Raw genomic sequence first — 25,055 nt, 5'->3', positions numbered from 1 at the left:
ATATATATTATATGTGTATATATGCATTAGGCATTATATATTATATAACTGAGAATAAATTATCCTAATGGTATAAGGATATCTAGTGGCAACTCTTGGATATTTACTTCGTAGCTTCGTACTTTCTAATATTAAAAGCAAATCCTTCTTAGTTCATGCTGGTTAAATGAGAAGCGGGCTTTTAATCTTTCTATTGTATAATACAAATACTCCAGATGTGTGTAAAATCAATGTGAGAGTACAACTGACTAAGAGAAAATTTGGTGAGTCGGCATTATGTTAGTGAAATGGCTGTTTGGCCAGCAAGCATAACACTTCTGACTGAAATAGGCAGCCTTACCGTTTTATATGGTATTTACCTGTTTTAATTCCAAACGCTATGTTATGCTGTTTTGCCTGTAATACCACTGAGACTCACTTTTCACCATCTGTAGCTGACAAGTTTCGTTATATGCAAATACTAGAAATGGAAGAAGTACGTAATTTACTTTAACTACTTAATCCTCCAGAAAGCACTTGCTCCGTTAAATTTATTACTTCTTAGGAGTAATAAACGGCTCTAACACGACATTAATTTGTGTGTTAATCCACCACATTTATAACAAATTTATAGTTGATGTGCTGTACCGAATTTTTTAATAATTCGTATGTTAATAAAATAATGGAACTTTTGAATTACGGATTTTCTGTTTTATTTGCTTCTCTCTAGGTTATCGATGCAGAGCTCAAAACAGAAAAGCGTCTCGAGCTAACGGCGGAGGGCGCTGAAATTGCTGTCAAGGGTAGCCATGAAGTAGTTGTATATAACGCGGTGCCGAGTAACGGAATTAAGCAAGCTGATCTGATGGTCTATGTTCCTTTTTTTCACTGTACCATATATCCCCAAAGGACAATAATTCTATGTCTAGGTAATCACGTATCGTTGGAATTTTTCAATAAAAATTCGGAAATTACTTGAAAAATTTAGTAACTTTAATCATCTATTTCATGCTCCAAAAGCAATTTAAATGTCGTTCAAGTCAATTCATGAATCAGGAATCCTTTTAACGTAAAGATGTTGGTTCTTTTTAGTGTATACTTCTACGAACTAGGCGAAAAAGTTCTGTTTTGCGTTTTTTGCACAGAAATCTGTGGGTGTTGTGGGAAAGGTTGGATTCAGCAAGGCCATGTCACACGGTTGGATTGCCCTGGATAAGACGCACCCTGAAGGTCCGAGAATTATACGAAAAGTAGACTTTATCAAGGATGAAGTTAAGGACTGGCTAGCACAGGTTGCAAACGGTATGAAAAACACACAAAGAATACGACTGTTCTATGTCAGATAGCAAACGAATGTCTCTTGAAAGCAGAACTATCTCATTAAAAATGCAGTTCTTCCCTCTGATGATTGAAAGTGTTTGTCTGTGTGTAACACACCGTACTTTTTTTTTTGTGTTAGTCACGTAATTAGCCGACCAAAAATTAACAGTAGGAAATATTTTGCCCTATTTTTAATTTCGAGGCATGCATATATTTCCTAGATTCCCGCAAATGACGTGTCTAGCGATTTTAAGTAAATTAGATGTAATAGTTAACTAAAAGTGAAGCTGTAGTCTATTAGGCTTGAAACCAACGAACTAGTTTTAAGTCCAGTCAAAGGTTTCTTCTTAACCGACTTTCTATGAAAAGTGATGAAAAGTGACTAATAGCTCATGGTTTCCAAGACTGGATGTTTCTACAGTAACCATGAAGTGCGCGCTTGGCTTCATATCCATATATGCTTCATTTGTGCTACAGATCGCGTTGATAACATTTTTTCCGTTGTAGAAGACACCTCTTCGTTCGTCGGAAGGTCCCTCCTTCATGACCTGCTGGCTGAAAATCATGCCCATTGTTTATTTGTCCTCATCTTCTGTATCATTCTTGCCTGCATTTTAGTGCCCTTCAGGTTACTCCTTCGCATTCGAACTTTTTATTCTCCGCACGAATCGCACGTTAATCGATTTGTGATTTACATACGATTCCTCAATGTTGGGATCCCTTCATTTAAGGTAGAGATCTCCGAAAAATGTTTTGAGCTGATACCCATCTGGAAACTTATACAAACTTGGTTTATGGTACCAGGTGCACTACCACTTTCGCCGCCTCCGGAACTCACTCCGGATCAAGTTTTTAAAGCTGACCTAACCAATACCTTTTGGATGAATTATATTATGCATACAGTCAAAAACAGCTGATAGATAAGAGTAGGTAATGTAGAAGACATGTATAGTTCACCACGGAAGGAGTGATTCAGACCTTTTTCCACGGAAACGTACCAAATTACCATTAGCGCTGTCGAAATGTTATAAAGTATTGAGCGATATGTTTCGTTTTAAGCTTGCCGTCCGGCTTAATGCATCAAATCAATAGTAGTTTAATACTGACGGATTTTGGAGTGAAGAAGTCAAAGTTAGCACTTACATACAAAAGTTTCGAGGTCTATGTCTGTATATGCTACTATTATACAAACTATCACGTTTAGATTTGTTAAACCCTGCTAAAAATGCATCAGCGGCATTTGTTGTGGCAATCAACAGAGATTTAAAACTAATAATTTTAGTAATTTCTCAGGAAATGATGCTGCCTTAGATGAAGGCAAACGAAATGAGTTGAAGAAACGAAAACTAATTCAAGAGGCTCAGCTCAAAATTTACGATATTAAGAAAGGTCCTGCGTTCGCCCTCGAGTTAACGAAGCAAGAAACTGATCTCACCATGGAACTGATCGCTTCAGGAGATTGGAAAACTAAGTCGTTCAAGGAATATAACTTCGATGCAATGGGAATCCAACCTGAGCGTGGACAATTGCATCCCTTAATGAAAGTGCGCTCTGAATTCCGACAAATTTTCCTTGAGATGGGTTTTGAAGAGATGCCGTCCAACAGGTTTGTCGAGAGTTCCTTTTGGAACTTCGATGCCCTGTTCCAACCTCAGCAACATCCTGCTAGAGATGCGCATGATACATTCTTCATTTCGGGTAGGATTTTGCCAAATATGTTACATGAAATATACGATATTTAGATGTACGCAGAAAATGTTGGTTATAGAGCCATGTGTATTGGCGTCCTATCTAATAACTTTTGTTGACATTTCCTTTTTACGTAGTTTCTGCTCATTACTAATATTTTGAACACGCAGGCGGAATGTATATAATACGTATAAAATTTGTTTCGTTACGGTATTTTTTTCTGTTTGCAGACCCAGCAACAAGCTCAAACTATCCTGAAAAGTATGCCGAGACTGTCCGTATGACTCACACCTCAGGTGGTTATGAATCTATTGGTTACAACTACAACTGGCAATACAGCGAAGCACAAAAAAACCTCCTAAGAACGCATACAACTGCCGTCTCCGCAAGAATGCTCTATGGACTAGCTCAGAAAGGATTTAAGGTATGACATCGCAATACTAAAACAATCTATAAGCTTTATAATTGAGACGCATTTTATTGTGCCAAAATGAATGTACAACCAAGGGGTGTTGACAATGTGGCCAGAAATAATTCAACTCATTTGCTTGTATGTAAAGGATCAGCAGGAATTTTTTTTTGTGCATGCATCTGCACATTGTCGATGTCGAAACACTATTTAGAAGTACAGTCCGGTCTATTGGCTTGGGCGGAATACAAATCAAGTAATCGCTCTAAAATTTAAAAACAGGTTCTTTGATATCTGATCGGACTATACTTAGTTGCTGCAAGAGTGAGATAATACATGGAGACGAATATGGCGAGTACTAAGTATTTTTCCCGGACGGTTTAACAAGTCATTTTTTATAATTTTTTTTGCGCTTTGTCATGTATCAGTTGCTGTAAGCTTCTCCTTCGTGGAACTCCAATGAATATATTCCTTGACATCGTTGTTCTAGTTATAAAACATTACTATAAAATTTCAGCCGGCTAAGTACTTCAGTATTGATCGAGTGTTCCGAAATGAAACCTTAGATGCGACTCACCTAGCGGAATTTCATCAAATCGAAGGAGTGGTAGCTGATAGAAATTTAAATCTCGGGAATCTCATGGGAGTCATCAAAACGTTCTTTGACAAACTTGGTACGTGTCGTGTGCGAGTGCGCAGAACAGTATCCTTTTCACACAGTGTCAGCCTAATTTTGTTAAAATCATATCTGGCACAACCTAATACAATCTTCTACAAATATAATACATTACACATACGACCTTTTGGCACTCTACGCTTCGCTGCCTAAGCTATCTATAAGTTCGAACAGCTCAATAAGGTATAGTACACAGTTTTTAAAAATTTCTCGCAATGATTCATTTATTACAACGGTAAAAATTCCAAAGCACTTTGTGATACGTTTTAAAGGCATACTCCGATTTTCTTTTGTTTCATATTCGACTAAAAGGATCATTACGACTACAGAGTTGAAATTATAGATCATTGAAAAACCTGTCTAAATATATTAATTACAGATGCTTTGGTAGGTCTGTATTGCTGGTCGTTACGCATTTACTGTTTTCAATGTTTTCATATGAAGGGATCGATAAGATCAGGTTCAAACCCGCGTATAACCCATACACGGAGCCTTCAATGGAGATTTTTTCGTATCACGAGGGGCTGGGAAAGTGGGTCGAAGTAGGCAACAGCGGAATGTTCCGGCCCGAGATGTTATTACCCATGGGACTGCCAGATGATGTTCAGGTAATTTTAAAAAATAGTGTTATTTTTCTTCGCTACTACAAGCGCTAAGGACAACCGTCCATAGCAACACCTCGTAATTAAAAGATAATAACAAGAAGTAAGATTTAAAAAATTGCTTGTTCGGGCACATCCTGATGGCAGTCGACCTTGAATTAAATATTTGCAGTACGGGCCATAACTGACAACAATTCAACTTAAGTTCATTCACTCTATATAACAATACCTTGCGCCTATGCTATCTTTAGACAACCGAGTTAGTTGGCAACAGGACTCTTTCTGTATGGTGTTATCAGTTGTGTCCCGCATACCTTACTACCTTTAGGCTTTACTACCCTTTAGGTGATCGCGTGGGGTCTATCTTTAGAGCGGCCAACAATGATTAAGTACGGCATCGATAACATCCGTGACCTTGTAGGACACAAAGTGGACCTACAGATGGTGTACAGCAATCCGATTTGTAGACTCGGTAAGGACTAACCTAGCCGCTTTGTTAACCACCTGCAGTGCTTTATTCAGTATTTCCCACCATGTGTTAGTTGAATAAATTATTGCGCTTTTAAAAGAAATTGCACAACGTATCATTATTTTGACTAAAAGAAAGTACACTTTAACAATGTAAATTAAAAATTCATTGTATACTGTAATGTTCTTCGTTCGAAAAAAATTTAAAAATGATTGAAAAAACTTGATACCATTGATAAATACTGTCTAACCCAAATCGACAGTCCAGGGGATCGCAAATGTATATGTGGCTACAGAAGAAGCATAAGCAAAATACACGGGAAGATCCACACCAGAGAAAAAACAATCTCAGCTGGAAACTGCTTGAGAGTTAATTTCTCACCATTGTTTTGTTACCAAGGTAGTTCGTGAAAAAAATTTTGAGTAGAATTGCCATATTTTGATCCTTGAGGCAGTGCCGTTTGCTCTTCAATTCTCTCGGAATTGAAAGAGCAGATCTGCTTCCAAAGTCAACCGCAAAAGTGATTGCCGACTTGTTTATGATCGAGAAAATTCGCCTATTAAAGGTACAAATAATTTTCTATCTAATCTGCACGTGTGGCGTCCTAGAAAAGGTAACGTACTAACAGAATAAACAATGAGAGACACACTTAATCTACTGTTGTCTTATTGCACATGTTATGCGAGTAATAGAACAACATTGTCCACATAAAAGCTTTAGCCCAAAAATGATTAGTTGAATATTATGAATGAAATTCAACTATGTAATCAACTATGCACTTTCAAGTAATCAACACACTATCAAGTAATTTATTTAAAATTGAATATAACATTGCAAGCTAACATTTTTAAGTTAACGGACCAATTTAATTTCTCATAGAAATTAAATAGAAGTTTAATGCGATGTTTTTTTTTTAAGAAACGTTAGAAAATCGGCATTGGGCGCGCGTTAGTTTCCTAGAATTATATTTGTCGCTATACTTGAACTGTATTATTTATTATTACGTAGACGTACGACTTGGTTCTTCGCTACTTAATTTTTAGTGTTACCATTCATTTTAAAACCTGGCCTTCTAATTACTCCCTTTCCTTAAACTTTTATTGTTCTTCTAGTTAGGGCTGTCCTCAGAGTTAGGCTCGGGCTTCTCTTCTATCCGCGGTGGGCACTGATGGCAGTATTTCTGGTGGAAAAAAAGAACACTGTTAGCACTTTTATTGTTCCTCTAATTGGGGTTATCCTCAGTCTTAGGTTCAAGCTTGTTTTCGCGCTAGACACTGAAGAGGGTATTAATAAGTCATATTAACTGATTTCGCCTAAGCCAAGTATTGATACCTAATATAGACTAAATGAGCGCTAGCTTAGTCTGCCTTAGTTTATACCTTAGCTGCCTTAGATATCGACCTTTCAAAAGGCAGCTTTTCCCATTTGGGTGACTCTTTTGCCTTAAATTCTTAAAATTAACCTGAAAAAGGTAAATTAATTAGTTTAGTTATTCTACTTCGTTGAAGAACGTTTTTCCTTATAGGAGATACCAATTAGTAAGTTAACGCGAAATTTAATGAATCATACGCTGAAAACGATTTATGGTAGCATGCCGTATACAGTGGTCATACAACAAATATAATACTTCATTAATAGTTCGTCACCTGCTTATATATATATGCTATACGTATTTAGTAAAGAAAAGACAATTCTTAATTGTTTCTATTTTTTATCATTATACCGGTTGCTTTGCTCAAGATGATACTGTCTGCCTGTAGGCTACGTCCAAAATATAAAAAATTATTTGTATAAGACACACGATGGAAAATTATTTTTCGCCGTCTGGCCATCCGGTCCATATTGTTGAATAAACTTCGTTTGCCATTCTTATATTGACCCTGAAGGGAGCACGTTCAAAAACAACTTGTACATCTCACTTCATTTGGTTGGTTTATTTCATTCTTCATACACGTGGTGTGTATAAGTATCGCGCAGGCGGTATCTGCCAGTTCTGCACTTTCAAGGGCCGTTGTGGTATCGACCAGTTTCACTGACATTTTCTTCGGCTCTATCTCGCGCTAGCCTGAAATGCCAGCTTCTTATCTGATGGGGTTATTAAAGAAGCGCCTATATCTCGTCCTTATCAGTGAGTATAATGTCGGGCTGAAATAATCGCTATTAATGTGGCTAGTTGTTTCCCGCTATTCCGCGAGAATGCCTTCTATGCCATGTTTGCCTCAACTCCTGCTTTCCCGGGACCTACACCTTTGTATCCCGTGCGGAGGTAGCATTCTATGCTACCTTCATGCGGATACAAATGTGTTGGCACGTTAATATTTGTAAATTATTTTGAAGTACTTGCATTAGTGATCTACGTGCATATTCTATTTCATTCATTGGCGTAGTTACACATAGTTGGCCGCTTTAGGCCACAAATGATCATATAGTATTTTTTGAATGAATGATTCATTCTGGTATTCACTGTGAGTTATGCTGATTTCTAGAACCGATTTTAAAAATGAGTAAAAAGCTGACGCTGGTGAATATGAACAGCAGTCGCACTCAGAGTCAAGAAGCGTTAAACAATTGCTTTTCTTGATTCCGGCAATTAACAGGTTAGTCATAGTACGATCACGCACCTAGTAATGGCAGTACAATGGGTCCAGATTAAACTCCTCTATTGCCTCCGCCCTAGGTCAAGGCAGACACTTATTTGGAGTTTGGTATTGATCAGAAAAGCTTAAGCTAAACACGAGTATATAGGTTAATTTGGTCGTCCTGGTACGCTTAAGGTACGTACGGACTTTCCACCAACCCTCATGATCAAAACCAAATTTTTACGTTGCTCACTAAATAACGGAAATATGTATCTATATACAGACAGATAACATTAACGAAATAAGTCAGTACTGTGTAATTTGACTGAAAATTGCCTAATTCATCTCATTCACTTACATGCTCTTGTCGAGAAAAATAGGCATGCTGACCACAAGCGCCCCAATGCTCAGTTTGTTCAGGTACCGGGGGTAATGTAATTGGTGGCTGAAATTTAATCCGTCCATTTAGATGGTTTCAGCTTCCTCCGAAATATACGTTCGTTGTCGTGTGTAACTAATGATTAATAAATGCTGACGTATCCTCTATGCTTAATCCGTAGTATTTTTTTTATGAGTTGCAATAGATTATTCGGAACCATTCCGCTGGAGCTGCTTTTATGATAGATTTGAGCGTTCTTACGCATTAAACGGCTGTAGAACTTCGTCTCCTGTGCCCAGGTTGGTCGGGCCTTTTTTCTTTCTTTTATCTATCTTTTAAGTAAATTGTTTGAGGAAAACTGTGGGTGTACAACACAAGCTGCTGTTGGAAGCCTATATATTAGCTTACCATATTCTGCGAACGAAGGAAACGTACGACGTCTGAAAATAGTTGCCTTTGGTAGTACTTAGTATTTGTAAGTCGCCACACCATGATATCAGGAAGGTTAGCTCTCTGCTCTTCGAGGATCTGAAAGGTGCATAAAACAAGGGCAAAATATTTGTTAATACTCGTAGATAAAAGGACCAAACACTTAATAGAGTCAATAGCTTTAAAACGGTTTTGATTGATAATGGTTCCGTAATACCGTAGTTTTTTTACATAATCACCTTCACTAGTGTGGCAAAACAGTCTACCGTGTTCTGCGATAACCTCAAGTTAAGCAGCTCGTTTACCCTCGTTAGTAGTCTGCACTTCTCGTAGTCCTCAAAGTTGGAACTTTCAATGGTATTCTTGAACAAAGTCTGTAGAGAAGTTCGGGCAACAGCCGAATCCCCAAACACGCGGGTCATTACTGTTGCCATATTTCGGCGAATTGGTAAAAGCATGAAATTATAGCGACGTACGTAACGAATCTGAGCTGGACAAGAAGCTTTTGGGCACTTCGGAAACTTGAGCTCTTGACGGTGACGAATTGCGAGCATCTGCTCCTCCATATATTTGTCTAACCATTGTACTTCGAAAATGTGATTGCACGCCAGTTGTATGTAACGGGCATTACCCTGTTGTACGCCGTCGGCTACCGGAATGTGGTGTAGTTTGTCTTTATCGCAGACGCGGCACAAGGTAAAACACGACTCTCCACATAGGCCCGCACAATTATGCTGACAATTTCTTGTTTTTCTGTAATTTCTTTGCCTAGTTTTGCTACCATATTTAATAAACCTTTTACAGGGTTCATTACAGCGACAAATACAATTCAAGCATATGTCTTCAGCACAAGGCCTGATATGGTCACATGGGTGAAAAGGCTTCTTATCACATGAATCGAACGGGTTATCGTTAGACATGCATGGCGTTGCTCTTTGTGTATGATGGCACCGATGAGGTTCTACGACTTGACATGGTAAACACTGATCGTGACAAATCGATGGGCACTGGTGTCCACAGAACAGGACTTTTCCGCACTTGTTTGGACATTCCTTATGGAATGATCCCTGTAGACAGCTTTCGCAATCGCCTACCATATAATGGTTAACAAACAAAAATTTCACTCTAACTTAGTATTAGAATACGTTAATAATACTCACTAATAGTAAGTCACATATAAATTATATAATGTTAGTAGCTAACTAAACAATAGTGCTTCAGCTAAACAGAAAAAAAAAGTCAATTTGCCTCAGTAGTCTCGAAAAGAAAATTTTATTTTTGTTTGTTTTTAATCCTTTGTCAATTATTGACATTTGCAAACATTTCATCAAAATTACATCTTTAGCTTGTTTACTATATAGGTAGTTATGCGTTTCCCTAGTTATGCGTATTGCACTTTACTAAGAAACATCTTTAGGATGCATCAACTACTATCTACAACTCACCTTTACACTTATGGCCACATAGAAGTGTTTGTTGACAGCGCTGCTGGCAAGCATGTTTCAACGCCTCCTGATCTTTTTGAGCCCAACAAGGAATCAATACTTCGTGACTGCAAGGAGTTTTATCTACTTTGACCATTGTTGTGCAAACCTGCGGCTGATTGCATTTTCTTTTATGAGTGTGTCCACAATCGAGCGTCTCTTCGATTTGGAAATTGCAAATACCTCTAATGGAACTTTCTGTGGAAGAAAGCATATATCTTAATTTGCAACAAGCGATCCGGACGATGTGTCCGCAAGAACTTGGATATGGTACCAGCTCTTTACAATTAGCCGTTAGATTAATTCTGTCCGCTTTTGCATCTTGCATTTTGTTGCAGACTGTTTTCATCTCATGCCCGCAGAATAGCTTTACAGAGCTGATCGCAGTACATTGGCGATCAATATCCAGGCCATCAACCTGACAGGCGACTTTGAGATCGTGCTTAAATGTACACTGAACATCCTTAAGTTGATTACATTTAGCCCGGAGACTTTCAACATTATTTCTGTCGTTGCAGTGAACGGTTATGTTATGACCACATCTGAGCTTCAATGAAACCTTTTCCGTGCAGGCTCTTTCCAGACTAAATGGGTCTTTCCTGTCACGACACACGATTGTTACCTTGTGGCCACAAGGTGAATCTTCTGTCACGAACTCCATGCATTTCGGGCAGGACTTATAACACTGGCTTTTGCACGGATGCTCACAGCCCAGAGATCGTTCACAGGGCAAATGACACATAACTTTGTAGACAGGCATAAAACACCTAGACACAAAAGTTCTTGTTAATAGGAGGGTTTGCACCGCAACAATTGTCGCCTAGCTAAACAATTGTAAATTTGAGTTACCGTTGTGCTAACTCAGTCAAATAGAATCGTCTGCAAATAGTTCTGGATTGGTAGAGGGTGCCCAGCTGAAAGCCTGCACAGGAGGCATGTTCTGGAAGTGTGTTCAGAATGAAAAATTAGGCACCTCATGGAAGACGGAGAATGCCGAGTACAAATGGAACTAACTTATATAGCGTTACACTATGTGTTTATGCGTTAAATGCCACAAAGCCGATAGTCGGTCGAATACAAAACAACTGAAGACTAGCTTTTGAAATTGACTAAATATTTTATGCAACCCTCGATAAATTCAAAGGTACTTGCGAAAACTTAAGCAAATTCGACCTTAAAGCCTGCGTAAGTATTCGCCTGTAATCTAAGTACTCTCTGCTGCACCTCATAACAAAGCAGAGTCAAAACAAAAGTGCTTCTAGAATCGTACTTGTCTGATTTTCATATGCAGATAATAGAAATGGTGGTTTAAAAAGCCACACAAGTGGCTCAGAAAAAACATCCTTATAAGCGCTTTATATAAAGGAACTAGAGAAATGCACAGTCAATAAACCGGAACGACCAATTATCGTAATTATATCTTTTATATTATCAATTAAATGTTCATTTCTTTAGATATAATCAATCCTCTATAGAGACAAGTCGAACAGCAGTGACATACTAGATAGGTGAAGGTCTCCAATAGTACTTCTTGATGTTAGCCTAATACGATACAAAGCTTGTATCAAACAGCCCTAATAAATGCCGTACAAATAGCGTCAAATCATTCTCATTCGCTTATTAAGTCACACAATAATCAAAACAATTTATTTCAATAGGTGGTGATGCTAGCAGGCCCTTTTGAGTGCAAAAGGGAGGAATGTTAATGGCAACGGGCCTGGAAAGGAAGAATGTCGATACACTATCAAAGTCGAAAGAGAACGGGTGCTTATGTGAAAACGAGTGCCTAGTAGTATTGCCGTTTATCGATTTGTCTCCATGCAGAAAAAAGGTTTTTGATAACTTCGGTTTGCAATCACACAGCAAGTTAAAATTGTAGGCAAGCAATTAGCTACGGTAAATGTCGGTAGTACAGATTGGTAAATAGAAATTTAAATTTAAACAGTTCTACCTGGCTTGAAACCCTCAAAAACAGTTTGTGCTTTTTTTGTTATATCTTACATGACTTTACGTTAAGTAATAAAGCAATAAAAAAATGTATCATACAGAGATGATGCAATTGAGTACGGCGATACCATGGCAGAAAGAAGTTCCTTGTTGACTATTATCGAACACGCTACGCTTTTCGGGTCTTATATAATATAGTATCGATATATTACTAGCAATATTGAACAAAGCAATAATTATCCATTAACATTTTGCGGCAACCCATGAGCTCTTGGTAAGTATATTTGTAATAGGTGTAGGTGCACTCATGTGACTTACGGGACGACCGCCTCATGGTCACAAGGTAAACGTTTTACCACTTTCACGGTACAATCTCCACACTCTTCGAAGCACTGCAATACGCACGGATGATTACACTCCGAGCGAGGACGTCGGCAAGCCTTTAAGCACCTGCCATTACAATAAAGCGACTTTTATGAATGATAAAAGTAAAAATTTAAATGATATGTTTGCTTTTATAGGTACTGAGTTAAACTAATCGTCATAATAATATAGAAGTGTCTATTTGGTTGGTCACCATAAAATTCTTAGTTATTCACCCTTCGAGGGCAATTATTATTTTTTCGGTATCGCAATGATAACCGTGACACTGTAAAAGCCGAAACGGCCCTCAGCAAAACTCTCTCTCTCTCTCTATATATATATACATATCTAATATTCAAACTGGGATCCCATATTTGGGACTTGAACTCATTCTAGTACTGCGCAAAATTGCTAACATGCTTCTTTGTTGTACGTTCATACGTATACTACACTTGGTGCATCTCATATGCACATAGTACAGCGGGTTGCACCGCAGGTAGAAATTATGATTTACCCTCTTAAATACTATAATACTTACTTATACTCTACATGATTAGCGTCGTGCTTGTGGCAGGACATGGTGCAAACATGTCCACACTTTAAACGAGCGTCACACGGCTGATCACATCCACCATACGAAAATGCTGCAAATTCTTCTGGTGTTGACGCCAACAATTTTCGGCTGTGACGTTCGCAAATGAGTTCAATACCTAACAATAAGCAAATGTGGAACCGTATCTTTCAATAATCGCGTCAAGGTCAGTGACGCTGCTGCGTTCCCCTTAAGAAATCACTATTGTTGCTTAGCTATACGGCATGTATAGTTTAAATTGCTATTTATGAAAAATTATTTCAATACTTTTCATACGGCTCTTAAAACCATGTAAAGAGCTAAAATGATATGGGACCGCTTCTAGAAATCTTGGTCTAGTGACTAACAGATTTCTACAATAGTATTACGCATGACTTGACGACTTGCCTTTTTTGACACAGCCTCGATTCAGCAACTTAGCTGATATGGCGTGCCAAGTCCCGGAGGCTTTAGCAAGCATTGCGAGGTTACCGACGCAGTAGAGGCCCTTCTTGGCTCGAGATAAGGCAACGCATACCCTATTCTCACGAGACAAAAACCCAATCTTTGCGTCTTCGTTGCTGCGCACAAAGGAAGCAATGATCACCTCGCTTTCTTCGCCTTGAAAGTTATCAACTGTAGTCACACGAATACCTGCAAGTACGTTCGCCAAAAAAATGATCGGAAGAATTAAGATTTGTTTGACGTTCTGCTGTAGTTCATCTTATCCATTCACCCCGACGTCGTCTCTACTCCGACGCTTGGAAGAGATACATATGATGATTTGATGAGTGTTTAACAGTGACTATGTTCTCAGCTGACCAGGCTGTTTTCAACGAAGGTATTGTTATACTTGCTGTTCTTCAATTTATATAGAAAATAGATTGTTTTTTGCATCGCAATAGCATCATGCTTCAATAGTGTCAGAAATACAATTATATTTTTCCAATTATTGCAATACATTACTAAAATTATTTGGAACGATGTAGTATTATTATCTAGGTAGTCGCAGTCTTGCCTTCGAACGGTGATACTGGCTTTTGGTGGTCAACAGCAACTCGCCGGGTAGTTTTCTTGGGCCCCACTGTTTCATTTTTCATACTCGTGTAGTTCATCTCATTGTTGATCGCTCGAAATTCATTGCGGATTGTAAACACCTGCGCGAAAGCGATACGGGATATAAATGTGTTGTAACTTTAAATATATTTAAACTTTAGAACTTAAAAAAAAATAAAAACATTGCAACTCTGTAACAAAAAAAAATTGAATCATATTTACGATGAAATTATCATTCAAAGGAAACTGGTACTAAACGATAATGGATTATCAGCTCCCAGGACGTATTACTTCAAACCTAAATGATAATAATAGTAATTACTATTTGTGGTTTTGTTTATTCACTGGTCTAGTCAGGTATAAATATACCCGGTCTAACAATGTTAATCATAAAATTAGCTTATGTTACGGCTGCTCTTCCGCATATGTGACAAAGACTTCAACTTAAAGACAAATTAAATCATTGAATATCCATGTTTTTTGGTACAATACAGAAGGTCGTATTGCACCACAATACCAATTATTGCAAAAAAAAGAACATTTTTCATATTTTCAGCTCCTGCATTGACTTCCTTAGTACGGAATATCCGTGAGTGCCTAAAACACTTGCGTCTGTGCATAAAACCACATAAAGATGTCCCTTGAAGTTCCTTAATGTACGGTGTACAGTCCCGTTGTAACAATCAGGCCTCAAGACAAACATTTGTAAAAAAAGCTTGATGGTTTGCATCATTCAAGATGATATTCTGTCCCGATTCTTGTAAACTTTATGTGGCTTGCATCTAATTGTAATCCGCTATAAAAAACCGAATATAAAACTCATTAAAATCAGAGCGGATAATTTCATAGTACTTCAGATTACAGAGTAACCATTTTAGGAAACCAGCAGTTATTCCGTTGACTTGCATCGGAGTCGAAGAGCTTTAGGCATGGCGAGTCTACGATATAGAGTTGTTATACAGAAGATTACTGCTGCCGTCAATAGGAACAGCTCAGCAAGATGTGCCTTTTTCTCAGTCTGCTAAAATAAGTAGTTATGCAAAAAGGGTCGTATCTGCGTCTTTATTTTTGAAAAGGTTATTGTTGTAAAAGTTTACGAAGAGCGGGAAATGTGAACACTTCCCGAAATGTGTGTACTACAAGATACTGTGGACACGTGCGATAGGTAGTGGAGGTAGGTACATGGAGAGAGGTAGTACTAACATATTAAGCTGAAGGTGAACGATTTAAAACAAACGCTGTGCTCATAACTGAAGGTGTCATAACGCGAGTGTTGGTGAATGAAATTCCGAAAGATTTTATTCCACATTGTTTGTTCGTCTAACGAGGTGAAAGCTGTGTCGTAAAAAGACTGGTATTCATGAATCCTTCGCAGCAAAAGAGAGCTACCACTAAATAACATCATTACATCCAATTCGCTTCCCTGTCCATCGCCCGTGCTGACTAAATTCCTGCTTTGAATGGCATTAGTTTATCTGATGGTTCAAATAAATCAGAGCATTATCTACATTTTTTTTGGATCACTGATGATACTGTGTATATCTTGTTCAGCGTAAAAAATTCTCAGCGCAACACCACCATCGTCGTCGTCGAGCGTAAAATCATGACCCGAATGCCTTTTTAAACAAGGATAATTCTTTGAAAGGATAAAAGACAACTACGGACGTTGTTCAACTATGGCGAGAGGTAATAGGGTTTTTTAAACGCCAGGAATGCCGCTGAAGAAACTGCCCCAAATTCAACCATCGAATGGATGCGTGTGCAGAAAGGGCAGATGTGATAGCCCTGCCGTCCTATCCCTTAAATTACATGCATTTCGAAGCGGGATGCTCTAGTAGCCTAGCAGACGGCCATTCATTGCTAGTGTGCTCCCGACTGTGTGGACGTTTATGGGAGCATGCGTACGGCTGTATGATTATTGTTCGCATCCCGCGCAAATCGTACTTAACCAGACGACATCAATATATGAACTGTGTAAGGGTTGGTCAGGCTGGCGTTTGGTTAATGGTGGGCTAGAAAAGCTTGAGGCTATACCAGTAAACTGCTACTGGTCACATGCAGAGGTACTGTCGGACTGTCTCTGCTTATCTTAGCCCGAAAGTTGGAATTTCATACAGCTGATTTCAGCTGTATGAAATATCGAAGTATTCAACACTGGCGCAGCCACCTTATTACCCAGGTAAAGTGGGTTTCGTTGACCTGACCCGATTAAAGATAAACAAGCTTTAGGATACGTGCTGATGGTTGGGTGACTCCAGTGGGCTTCAAGCATGGTCCTGCAGCTTTTGAAGTGTTACCTGAGAGGCGAAAGTTCGCTGCATGGGAAAGGCTCACTCGTTGATCCGCCTAAGTTTAGTTCGTGTCGCCATTTGGATGCAGCAGGCTGTAGAGCGATTCAGAAAGAAAGCTGTCGTCAGCAGAAGAAACCACTAAAAGCAAGACTTTTTAGCGAAGCAGCAACTGATCGCAGAACCTTCGCAGAACGGTTCTGTGACGGTGAGTTTCGGGCATGGCGATAAATCGATCAATCCAGGTGTCGAGTCGTCTGAGTCGGGGTTAGTTGGCGGTTTGCCGATTAATGGTTCGAGATACGCTATGCGATATTGCTGCGGAATGGTGCATCCATTAGGTTGCTCATTGTTGATACCCATCATAAGCGTCGGAAACAGACGAAGATAGATGCCGTACTTAACTAGCTGAGGTATAAGTACTGGGTCGGTCGAACTTAAGTGTTGGTCAGGTCGATATAACTCAGAGCTGTTGGCGAAAAAATGGCAAAACCACGCCTTATTAGAATTCTAGGGTAATTAATCTGACCTGTGACGCTACAAGTATATTTTAAAAAACTGAATATGTTTAGATTTCTACAGTAAAAATAAATTGTATGTGACTTTTAATTAACGAGTTGTAGTGTGATCTTATAACAAATAATAAAATGAATTTTTTAATTACAGTCTCTTTGGCATGTCTCACAGTGAACCCTCGTATTGTATAAGCGGAAGAATTACCTTTTTTTTTTTCAGTTTAGCGTATACGTACTCGTGGCTTGGGACAGTGGCGCCTCTCTAAAAATGCGCCCACAATCGAAATAATAGTAGCAAACCTTATCGCTGTAGAAGGCCAAGCTATGAGTACTTGCAGGCGAGACAGGAACGGGGAACCTGACCACCGCAAGGCAATACTGAACAGATTAGCCCGCAACAGCGGGCGTTGGCAAGAGACCACGGATAATAGCTTTGCTAGTGATTGGTAAAGGTGTGTCTTTGTGAAGCTTCAAAAAGAGCCAATTAATTAAGCACAAATCGTGGACCATTGTTGTGGTCACAATGATGTAAATTGCGGACAATTAACCGTTCGTAACAGTCACAATGAATACAACTCTCGAAAGCCGCCAAAAGTTTTGTCCAAAAAACACAACACCCTGCGCCGACTGCATTAGACTTTTTGACGAAGACCACATGCAGCTGTTACTAATACTGTGTTTAACCGTTTTTGTTACTTTGAATAGGCCTCATAGGCCGAACTTGCATACATGACTTCCTATAAAGTCTTCTCTTACAATACTGGTAAAAAGCTGACTCTGTCCATTGTTGCTTAATAGTCGAAAACCGTTTGTGTATCTTGATTGTATAGGTGACACATCAGACTATCGTAATTCAGATTAGGTTAAAAAAGCCTCGATGCAGATCTAGGCGATGAAGCAATTATATTCTAAATTTGTGTTCGATGATTTCGATTCATTAACCACTTGCGGTACATGGCGATCAACATTCTAAACCGCGCTTCATATTGCCCATCTATCCTTAAACGAATGGGTAAAATTGAGCAGCGCAATTTGTGACAGAAGACCGTATCTTATCGTTCATTCATTTTAACGATAACAGAAGTTGTTGTTAACGCCAATGATACCTGTCTCGAATATGTCGTCAATATAACGATGTCTTCAGGTTTGTAGTCGTGCATTCGTAGATGCAATGCAAGTCGTGCCGCAAAGCGTGCTTCAAATACGTTAGATTTCGAACGGGAATCATGTTCGGCATCTTCAGCTTCAGTATGTGTGACGAAGCACAGATCTTGAGTTACACCTGTGTGAAATTACCGACCTATTAACATAGAATTGTTTTTGGACTTATGCTTCTGCCCGAATGTGCGTCATCTAAGCCAAATTAGCTCTAACATGAAAACGACTACTGCTGCTGCTATTACATCTTAACAATAGATTTAGCAAACGTAAAATACTAAAAGCAACTTATTGCCACCTTGAAGCGATATTATCGCATACCACGAACGTGTTCATATTGGTAAACGCTGATATGCGAGAAGTAGTCTTCATAGATCGTCGGTACAAGAAGTTGAAGGAATTCGTCTCGCATACGATGTTGCTCTTGTAGCCGGACGTACGGTAGTCCATTTGTGAGTAGCCTTTCAAAAAGCGACACCTGCATTCCAAAATCTTTGGCAAGAGCGAAGACTGTAGTCGAAGGCTGCAGCTGTTGGTGGTCACCTATAAGTGGTACATTTAAAGAGCATTTATAAGCCAGAGTATAGGTTTTAGTGGTTGTTCATTGCCTCAATCTGTATTATCTGGAGTATTTACATTTGTTGCATTTTTTCTCCACGTAACGCAGTTTAAGCGCCAACCGACGCAGAATTCACAATAACTTATGTCACGTTTTGATTGCGCAATCAATATCATGAATTTAGTAAAAAAAAGAAAAAGTTAAATTCAGTGCTCGTGATAAAAAATCGCAACATGTCGCATATAATGAAACGGCAATTATTGTATGGACACGTTTCACGATGGAACGTTACTAGGTCAAAAAAGTACCGAGAATTTGCCACTTTGCGTAGTGCTGATACCTGAATTGTCCAAAACCCAGTTCTTTCTTTTCAAGTAACTCGTCTAAGTCAATACACGTGTGCTACCGTACCTTGTTGCCCTTAAACAGCTTTTAAACCCATTGATTTGGCCTTGCTTTCTTTCTTCGTATGTCTTTTTTCGGGCGTTTAAGCATTAAGAAGGAAAAAATCAGTCGTCAAAACTGTTCTGAGCACCTGATTTCCTACCTAAGGCTGAACAGGAGGTATGTTCCTTGGTATTGTATTTCCATCTTTCAAAAAATTCAAACGCGGCCGGAAGTTTGTCACTCAAATCCTTGTAGGATGCGAGACTCACGCGTTCAACTACTCAAATGTATGTGGATAGCAGGCGAGAGTCGTGTCATGGTCTCGGACGTGAGCTGGGCGTCTTATCGGTACTTCCTTGACCTTGTAGTATTTTCTATTCGAGTGATAAGTTCAATACCTATTAGTATCAGCTGCTTCGTCTGAGGGTTGAGAGCAGTTATCAAATGCGCTTCGAGAATTTCAGCCGCCTCTTCAATAATGATAATCTCACAAGCAAGTCTCTGCACCAAACGATTATACTTCGCTGCGCCTGTCGTAGTAATGCCAATTACGGCTTTGTATTGTGTCAGTTCCAAGTCAAGCGCTAACTCCAGCTCATTCAGCTCTCGTATTTTTTGACTGAAGAACAACAAACACAATATTGCTAGATAGATGACATTTCGCTTATTCAACTGGTTTATGGGTTATGGAAACTGAAATAATCGAACATATTAGAAGCTGTTAAACCGTCAACTGACAACTGTCAAAGTTGGTAGAAAATTTTATACTTTTTGAATGTGACATGATCGAATTGTCTGTATCCACCACAGTGATATGAAACAAAGTAATGCTATTGAAATTATTGTATCAGGATGGAACGTCAGTTATTCTAATACTGGGATAAATATGTGTGTTTTAAGAGTAGTAGTGGATATGGATATCACGAGCAAGTCTATACATCAATCACACAAAAATAGAAGAACTACTTGATGTATGAACATCGGACTACGTAACGTAACCAGCGTAAGGAGTAGATGACATTTTTCCAGGTAAAGAAATCCCTGCACGTACGTGCTAATAGCACGTAGATACTAACTAACCTTAGTTCCCGTCGCAACTCCGAAAGTCCAGCCTTCAAGCATTGAATAACCAGCATAATCTTATCCTCTTCTTCCATGGGCTTTCTCGCAGCGCTTTCAAATTCGGCTAAAGTTTCTCGACTTACATAAATATAATTAGCTGTTTGTGCTCTTGCGCAGCGTGCAAGGTACTCGGAAACCTGTATCAGTGCGTACTCCCAATGGTACTTACGGTATATTAGCCAACGTTCGTCTAAGTTAAGTTTCAGCTCTTCCGGAACGTGCTCACCCTTTGAAGATAATTTACTTATTTGCTCCACTTTTAACTCAGCCAATAATAGATGGTGGATATTGTCAAAACGCTGTTGCCACGATCCTAGTCGGGCAAATACAGCCTGCTCGTGCACCGTGTTGAAGATTGCAGAGTTGGCATCCTCCTTCTGCTTATTATCCTGCAAGGCATCACCACAGCATTCACTACTAGAAGCAACTTACTGCAACGGCAGTAACTCCCATGTAGGCTTTGTTTATACAAAAAATGCATCAATTGTTTACAGACCATAAAAATCCCCATGCACCTGCTTATTTATTATTGTATATATAAGACGTTTATTCAAACCAGCAGGCTAATTATATTATATGTAATACTAACATGAGCAAACAGAACTTTACCTCAAGTGTTCCACGATCTTCGTCACTTAAATAGCCGTCCTCTTCCTTGTCGAATTCCTCTGCATGTTCATTCTGTGCTTGTTTATCTTGGAACTCCTCAATAACGGTATCGAGTTTAATGAACTGATGGAATGGGAGCTTCAGCTTTTCATAAAACACGTCGAACGTTTTCCGTCTAAAATTTTTTAAAGCAGAGACTATTTCAAAAATGAATATCTCATCCAAGTAAAAATATTCTATTTTTCTAATAAAAACGACTATAGCGACCAATAGACGCGCGTGTATGTAAGACATCGAATATTTTTCTACGACCTGGTACTTAATTTGTGTTTTCTCTGAGCTACGAGAGACCAACTCCTTTGTGTATGTAATGTATAAGAAAATACCATTAACTCAGTTGATCTGGTAGAACTGTATGAAGATTTTGTCAACGGATTTAGCACTTACTGCGGCAGCTCCGATTACAACATGGACTTAGTAATCATTCACTATAGACCATTAATGTTGTGCATAAACAGACATCTATGACTCGCATGCAGGGCTGAAATGTCTTCATTCGAGAGTCACATACTGTTAGATTTATCTCACACAAGTTTTCTGGGCGGTAGAAGCCCGTTATTGTTCGCGAAGACTCGGTCATCATCGCAAGACTGCACTTGCCATCCGAAGAGTCGCCAAATACATGCATCGTGAAAAGTTAATGTCTTATGCATTAGAACGCACCCAAGTAGCTGGTCGAGCAAACTTTGTGTGTCCTGGATACGCTCTTTCAACCCATCGCAGCAAACATGATTCGATCTGATGAGTTGACGAATACTCTCCTCGTTTACGTTATTTACGCTGAACGGTGGTTCCGTGGACCGTTCGTGTCGACACCGTAGTTTCCACAGATTATAAATTTCGACCGACTCATTTCGACAGCGACCCCCTATGCGAACTATGTTTTTCGTAATTTTCAGGATCGCTAAACATTAACAAAGGTGACGGAAATTGTTAGTCAACGTTGTGCGTTGATGTCGTAATGGAGAAGACGAAAACGACAAATTGAAGTGCAAATCTGTGCTTCCTTGTCGACGATTTAATACTTCGTAGTTATTATAATAAATGTCTGTTATATCTAGTGTGGCTGCACGTTCGCATCTGATCTTAACGTGCCGTAATTCTCTATATCTTTTTACTCAGTTTTCTTTATTTTTTAGAGACTACAATAGGTGTCATTCTGTTTTAACTACATAAATCACTGGATACTAGCTGTTCGGCTTTGCACATCCTTGCACGCTACAAGATGGGATTCTTTGCGCCAGGCTTCATATCACACATACACTTTTATATGATTTCCACGTTCGCTCTTTGGGAAAAGATCAAGTACGTATCATTCTATCTAAACGACCATCATCACAATCAAAAAAATCATACATTTAAATTGAAATGCTTGAATTTTTTAAACAGGTATTCTCGGGATGTGAAAAGCTGGAACTACTGTATTGGTTCATAAGCCAATGCGCTTTTTCAGCAACGGTATAGAAAATGGAGATATTAGCCAAAAAGTAAAAATATAAAAGAACAAATCGTATTAATAAAAGAAACTAAGTATCCGCTACCATTATTCAGGTATTTGTCTATATAATTAAATGAACAAATCAATACCTAAATGAGAAAAATCGAGAAAACTATTCTTCTAAAAGAAGGCACCCTTGTGTTACAAATCGTGCAAATCTTGATGAGCCTAACCTTCAAGAAACTGATCGAGCGCGTGGTTGCTGTAGCAGACAATTAACAACGGCTTAGAAGTGATAGAGTTGAGCAACAGCATCTCCACAATTTTTAGTCCGAGGAACGTTTTCCCTGTACCTGGGGGGCCCTGGACAATGCACACTTCCTTGTCAAAGGCGGTGATTAACGCCTGCATCTGGGCCCGATTGAGACAAGTGTCTTCCACCGGGGGCCAACCATGCGAGCCTCGAATATGAAACTAACACAAAGCAAACAGATTCGTTTGTTACAACTGCAAGAAGACTGGGAGAACCCTGTATCCTTGAGCGAAAATAGAGCACAAAAATGCGTTACCACGACTCTTATTACTACAGTTATTATATATTACAACTGTAATAGTAATATTAAGTTCCATATAATGAAAGTGACAGAATTTAAATTCTCTCGGTATCTGCTTGGTAAATTCTCAGTCTTTATTGAGGCCTGGTATAACAAGAAAAATTTAATTTATAATTGTAACTCAATGTAGACAACGTGAAAAATCCACCTTGGTGTCCTCATTTCTGTCTTGCTCGATTCTGTACATAGGGCTAGAGGGGCTTGATCTGGTGGTGGATTTGAGAATCGGCGATACGTCCAGGATTTTCCCAGAACCCATGTACTGCGGCGGACGAATCTCCTTTTCAACCATAACAAGATTTTTTGCAAAAGGGAAGTTTTCCGACTCTATTATTTGAAGAACTGTAAATCAAATTATAATAACATAGATTTCAACTTTATCAAAATACAATCATTCCAAACACATTTCTCCATATACAACATAAATAACTTGGATAACATGAACATATGCTAACAACTTATACGCTTCAGCATATACAAACCAGCTAGATTGTGCCTGTATGTTTCAAAATAGGCTCCGCTGCTTTCGATGAGCGAATAATCGACTCCCGTCTTGAAATAAACCGCATCTTCACACTGACAAAGTTCGAGCTGAAGCACGCCTATACGAAAGAAGGATAACACTCATCATAACGGCTTCTTCACCTACTGAACTTAACTTATCAGACATTCCGTGGATCGATTAAGACACATATATTGTGCCGTTACTAAGAGCTTATGGAATCTTATGTAGTTCGTTGAAGTTCGTTAAGCCAGAGTTGTAGCTTTGAGGTAAGAAAGACTTCAGCAAATCTGATTTAAATTATTCGGTTTAAACTCGTACTACTTTATACGTAGCTTTTAGGATTTCCGACAAAAAAGTAAGCATATTTCCTGAATAATCTGCTCTAAAGCAAATATTCATCAGCGTCAAATATTTTTTATTTTATACCTTTTTTCAAATTATCGGGATCTCTCCCGATGACTGTTAAGAAGACGATGGTTTCGAAGTTGTCATGCGACGCGCCGATGAGCGATCCGTTTATCAGACGCTTGCTTCTTTCCCAATCAATTTGGCTAAACTCATGTTTGCTCAGTTGCAAGACGACACGTTTTGCACTCCCAAACTATTTGAATTAAAAAAGATCGATAAGCTTAATGAGTCAATGAAAACACCGGGGGGTCTGGAACGTGGTTAACTAAAAATGCAGACCATTTTTTTTTTAAACAGTTTATAGATTTTATCAAACGGCATTATAAAACAGAGATGACAACATTTTTATTTTATTATGTTTTAACGGGTATTTCACAAACAAAAAAAATAGGTCGAATGTTAATTTCACGCAGCATCGCAGGACAGGTCAGTGTACATGTTTTTGCCATTAAATGAACTTCTAGCAGACGCTTACCGTCCTTTCTGAAAACTCTTTACTGAATCTAACGTCCAGATAGAATCGTACGTCCTGAATGCTATTTAACTTCTGCCGTCTGTTCTGGAGCTCCAATCCACGAAATTGCTGCAGACCAACCCGCAGCGGTGTAACGTAGTCCTCCCGGAGAAGGCGAAACTGAACGTCCAGGTAATCTTCTACGTCACTATAGCTTCCTATGATAAAAACAAGATTAGCAATAATAATATTGTTATTGTTATCAGCTTGTCATAAGGATAGTTGGAGGAGTTGCAAAAATTACTGAACAAAGTAACGTGTGGAAAATTAATTCTGTATTAGACTACGCTTCTCTATTTAAACGATTCTAGTCTGATCTCTATGCACGTATCTGCACGCATGCTAGTCAAAGATTCGCTAGCTTAAATAATCAGCAAGGACAAACCTCGATCAACGAAGGGCTTCGAAGTCATCAAAGATTCTTCTGCCAAACTTACTTGGTAAAAACCGAAGTTTAGTAATAATAATTAAACCTTATGCTGACATTGGCTGTAAGGAACGTTTATTCTTTGAAATATCAAATGAAGCGAGACCCCTTATCGTTTTTCCAGCTTGCGTGTACAAATCACCTAGACATTATATACGGACCATCATCGATATTTCAGCACACGCCTAAATCCGGCAGCATCCCCAACTTCCTCACTTCTGCGACAATTTACATAGTCCAGGTAAGAGCGGTACGATTGAGGCAAATAAATGCCTTGCGTTATTAACTTCCATGCCACAAATTTATAAAAAGCATTATCAGTGAAGTTACTGTTAGATGTGCAAATCGATGAGCTTCCGTTGACGGAAAAATATTTCCATATCAACCTCGATTGTCTACAACTTTCCAGCTTCTCAAATTTAAAATCGATTTGGTGCATGTCCTAGTTCGACTCTAAATTTATCTTAGAACGCTACGGAATAATCGGCAGGAATGGAAG

General features: G+C 38.9%; 2 protein-coding genes and 1 long non-coding RNA gene across 10 annotated transcripts in view; 2 read left to right on the top strand and 1 right to left on the bottom strand.

Annotated features, from left to right (window-relative positions):
* Positions 1-5,247, top strand: part of alpha-PheRS (phenylalanine--tRNA ligase alpha subunit) — a 6,010-nt gene extending 763 nt beyond the window's left edge. For both annotated transcript variants that reach the window (XM_022802368.2, XM_086988026.1), the window contains exons 2-8: positions 710-847; positions 1,125-1,281; positions 2,593-2,997; positions 3,219-3,412; positions 3,915-4,071; positions 4,518-4,681; positions 5,021-5,247. In XM_022802368.2, the coding sequence (XP_022658103.1) occupies positions 710-847; positions 1,125-1,281; positions 2,593-2,997; positions 3,219-3,412; positions 3,915-4,071; positions 4,518-4,681; positions 5,021-5,158 (1,353 nt within the window). In that variant the 3' untranslated portion in view covers positions 5,159-5,247. The remainder of the gene's footprint in view (positions 1-709; positions 848-1,124; positions 1,282-2,592; positions 2,998-3,218; positions 3,413-3,914; positions 4,072-4,517; positions 4,682-5,020) is intronic.
* A 683-nt stretch (positions 5,248-5,930) lies between these two features.
* The window catches only part of LOC111249052 (NFX1-type zinc finger-containing protein 1-like), a 30,786-nt gene continuing 11,661 nt past the window's right edge, over positions 5,931-25,055 (bottom strand). For 4 of the 6 annotated variants that reach the window (XM_086988019.1, XM_086988021.1, XM_086988016.1 and 1 more), the window contains 20 exons: positions 24,091-24,287; positions 23,634-23,808; positions 23,185-23,304; positions 22,851-23,044; positions 22,322-22,562; positions 21,314-21,554; positions 20,591-20,765; positions 19,940-20,370; positions 19,258-19,478; positions 18,235-18,456; positions 17,862-18,037; positions 13,915-14,053; positions 13,305-13,550; positions 12,864-13,035; positions 12,281-12,412; positions 9,977-10,782; positions 8,771-9,621; positions 8,511-8,630; positions 8,082-8,168; positions 5,931-6,606 (listed from right to left, as the gene is read on the bottom strand). In XM_086988019.1, coding sequence (XP_086844145.1) covers positions 6,487-6,606; positions 8,082-8,168; positions 8,511-8,630; positions 8,771-9,621; positions 9,977-10,782; positions 12,281-12,412; positions 12,864-13,035; positions 13,305-13,550; positions 13,915-14,053; positions 17,862-18,037; positions 18,235-18,456; positions 19,258-19,478; positions 19,940-20,370; positions 20,591-20,765; positions 21,314-21,554; positions 22,322-22,562; positions 22,851-23,044; positions 23,185-23,304; positions 23,634-23,808; positions 24,091-24,287 — 5,066 coding nt within the window. In that variant the 3' untranslated portion in view covers positions 5,931-6,486. The remainder of the gene's footprint in view (positions 6,607-8,081; positions 8,169-8,510; positions 8,631-8,770; positions 9,622-9,976; positions 10,783-12,280; positions 12,413-12,863; positions 13,036-13,304; positions 13,551-13,914; positions 14,054-17,861; positions 18,038-18,234; positions 18,457-19,257; positions 19,479-19,939; positions 20,371-20,590; positions 20,766-21,313; positions 21,555-22,321; positions 22,563-22,850; positions 23,045-23,184; positions 23,305-23,633; positions 23,809-24,090; positions 24,288-25,055) is intronic. The other 2 variants (XM_086988017.1, XM_086988018.1) reach the window with 2 other exon arrangements.
* Positions 13,722-25,055, top strand: part of LOC111248715 (uncharacterized) — a 31,176-nt gene continuing 19,842 nt past the window's right edge. Inside the window, exon 1 of one of the 2 annotated variants that reach the window (XR_015327052.1) lies at positions 13,722-13,737. This is a non-coding gene — a long non-coding RNA (uncharacterized LOC111248715). The remainder of the gene's footprint in view (positions 13,738-25,055) is intronic. The other variant, XR_015327050.1, reaches the window with a different exon arrangement.

This window comes from Varroa destructor, unplaced genomic scaffold (assembly GCF_002443255.2).
Source record: "Varroa destructor unplaced genomic scaffold, Vdes_3.0 BEIS01000004.1, whole genome shotgun sequence".
Classification (NCBI taxonomy): Eukaryota; Metazoa; Arthropoda; class Arachnida; order Mesostigmata; family Varroidae; genus Varroa; species Varroa destructor.
This window is presented reverse-complemented; position numbering and strand designations above follow the sequence as displayed.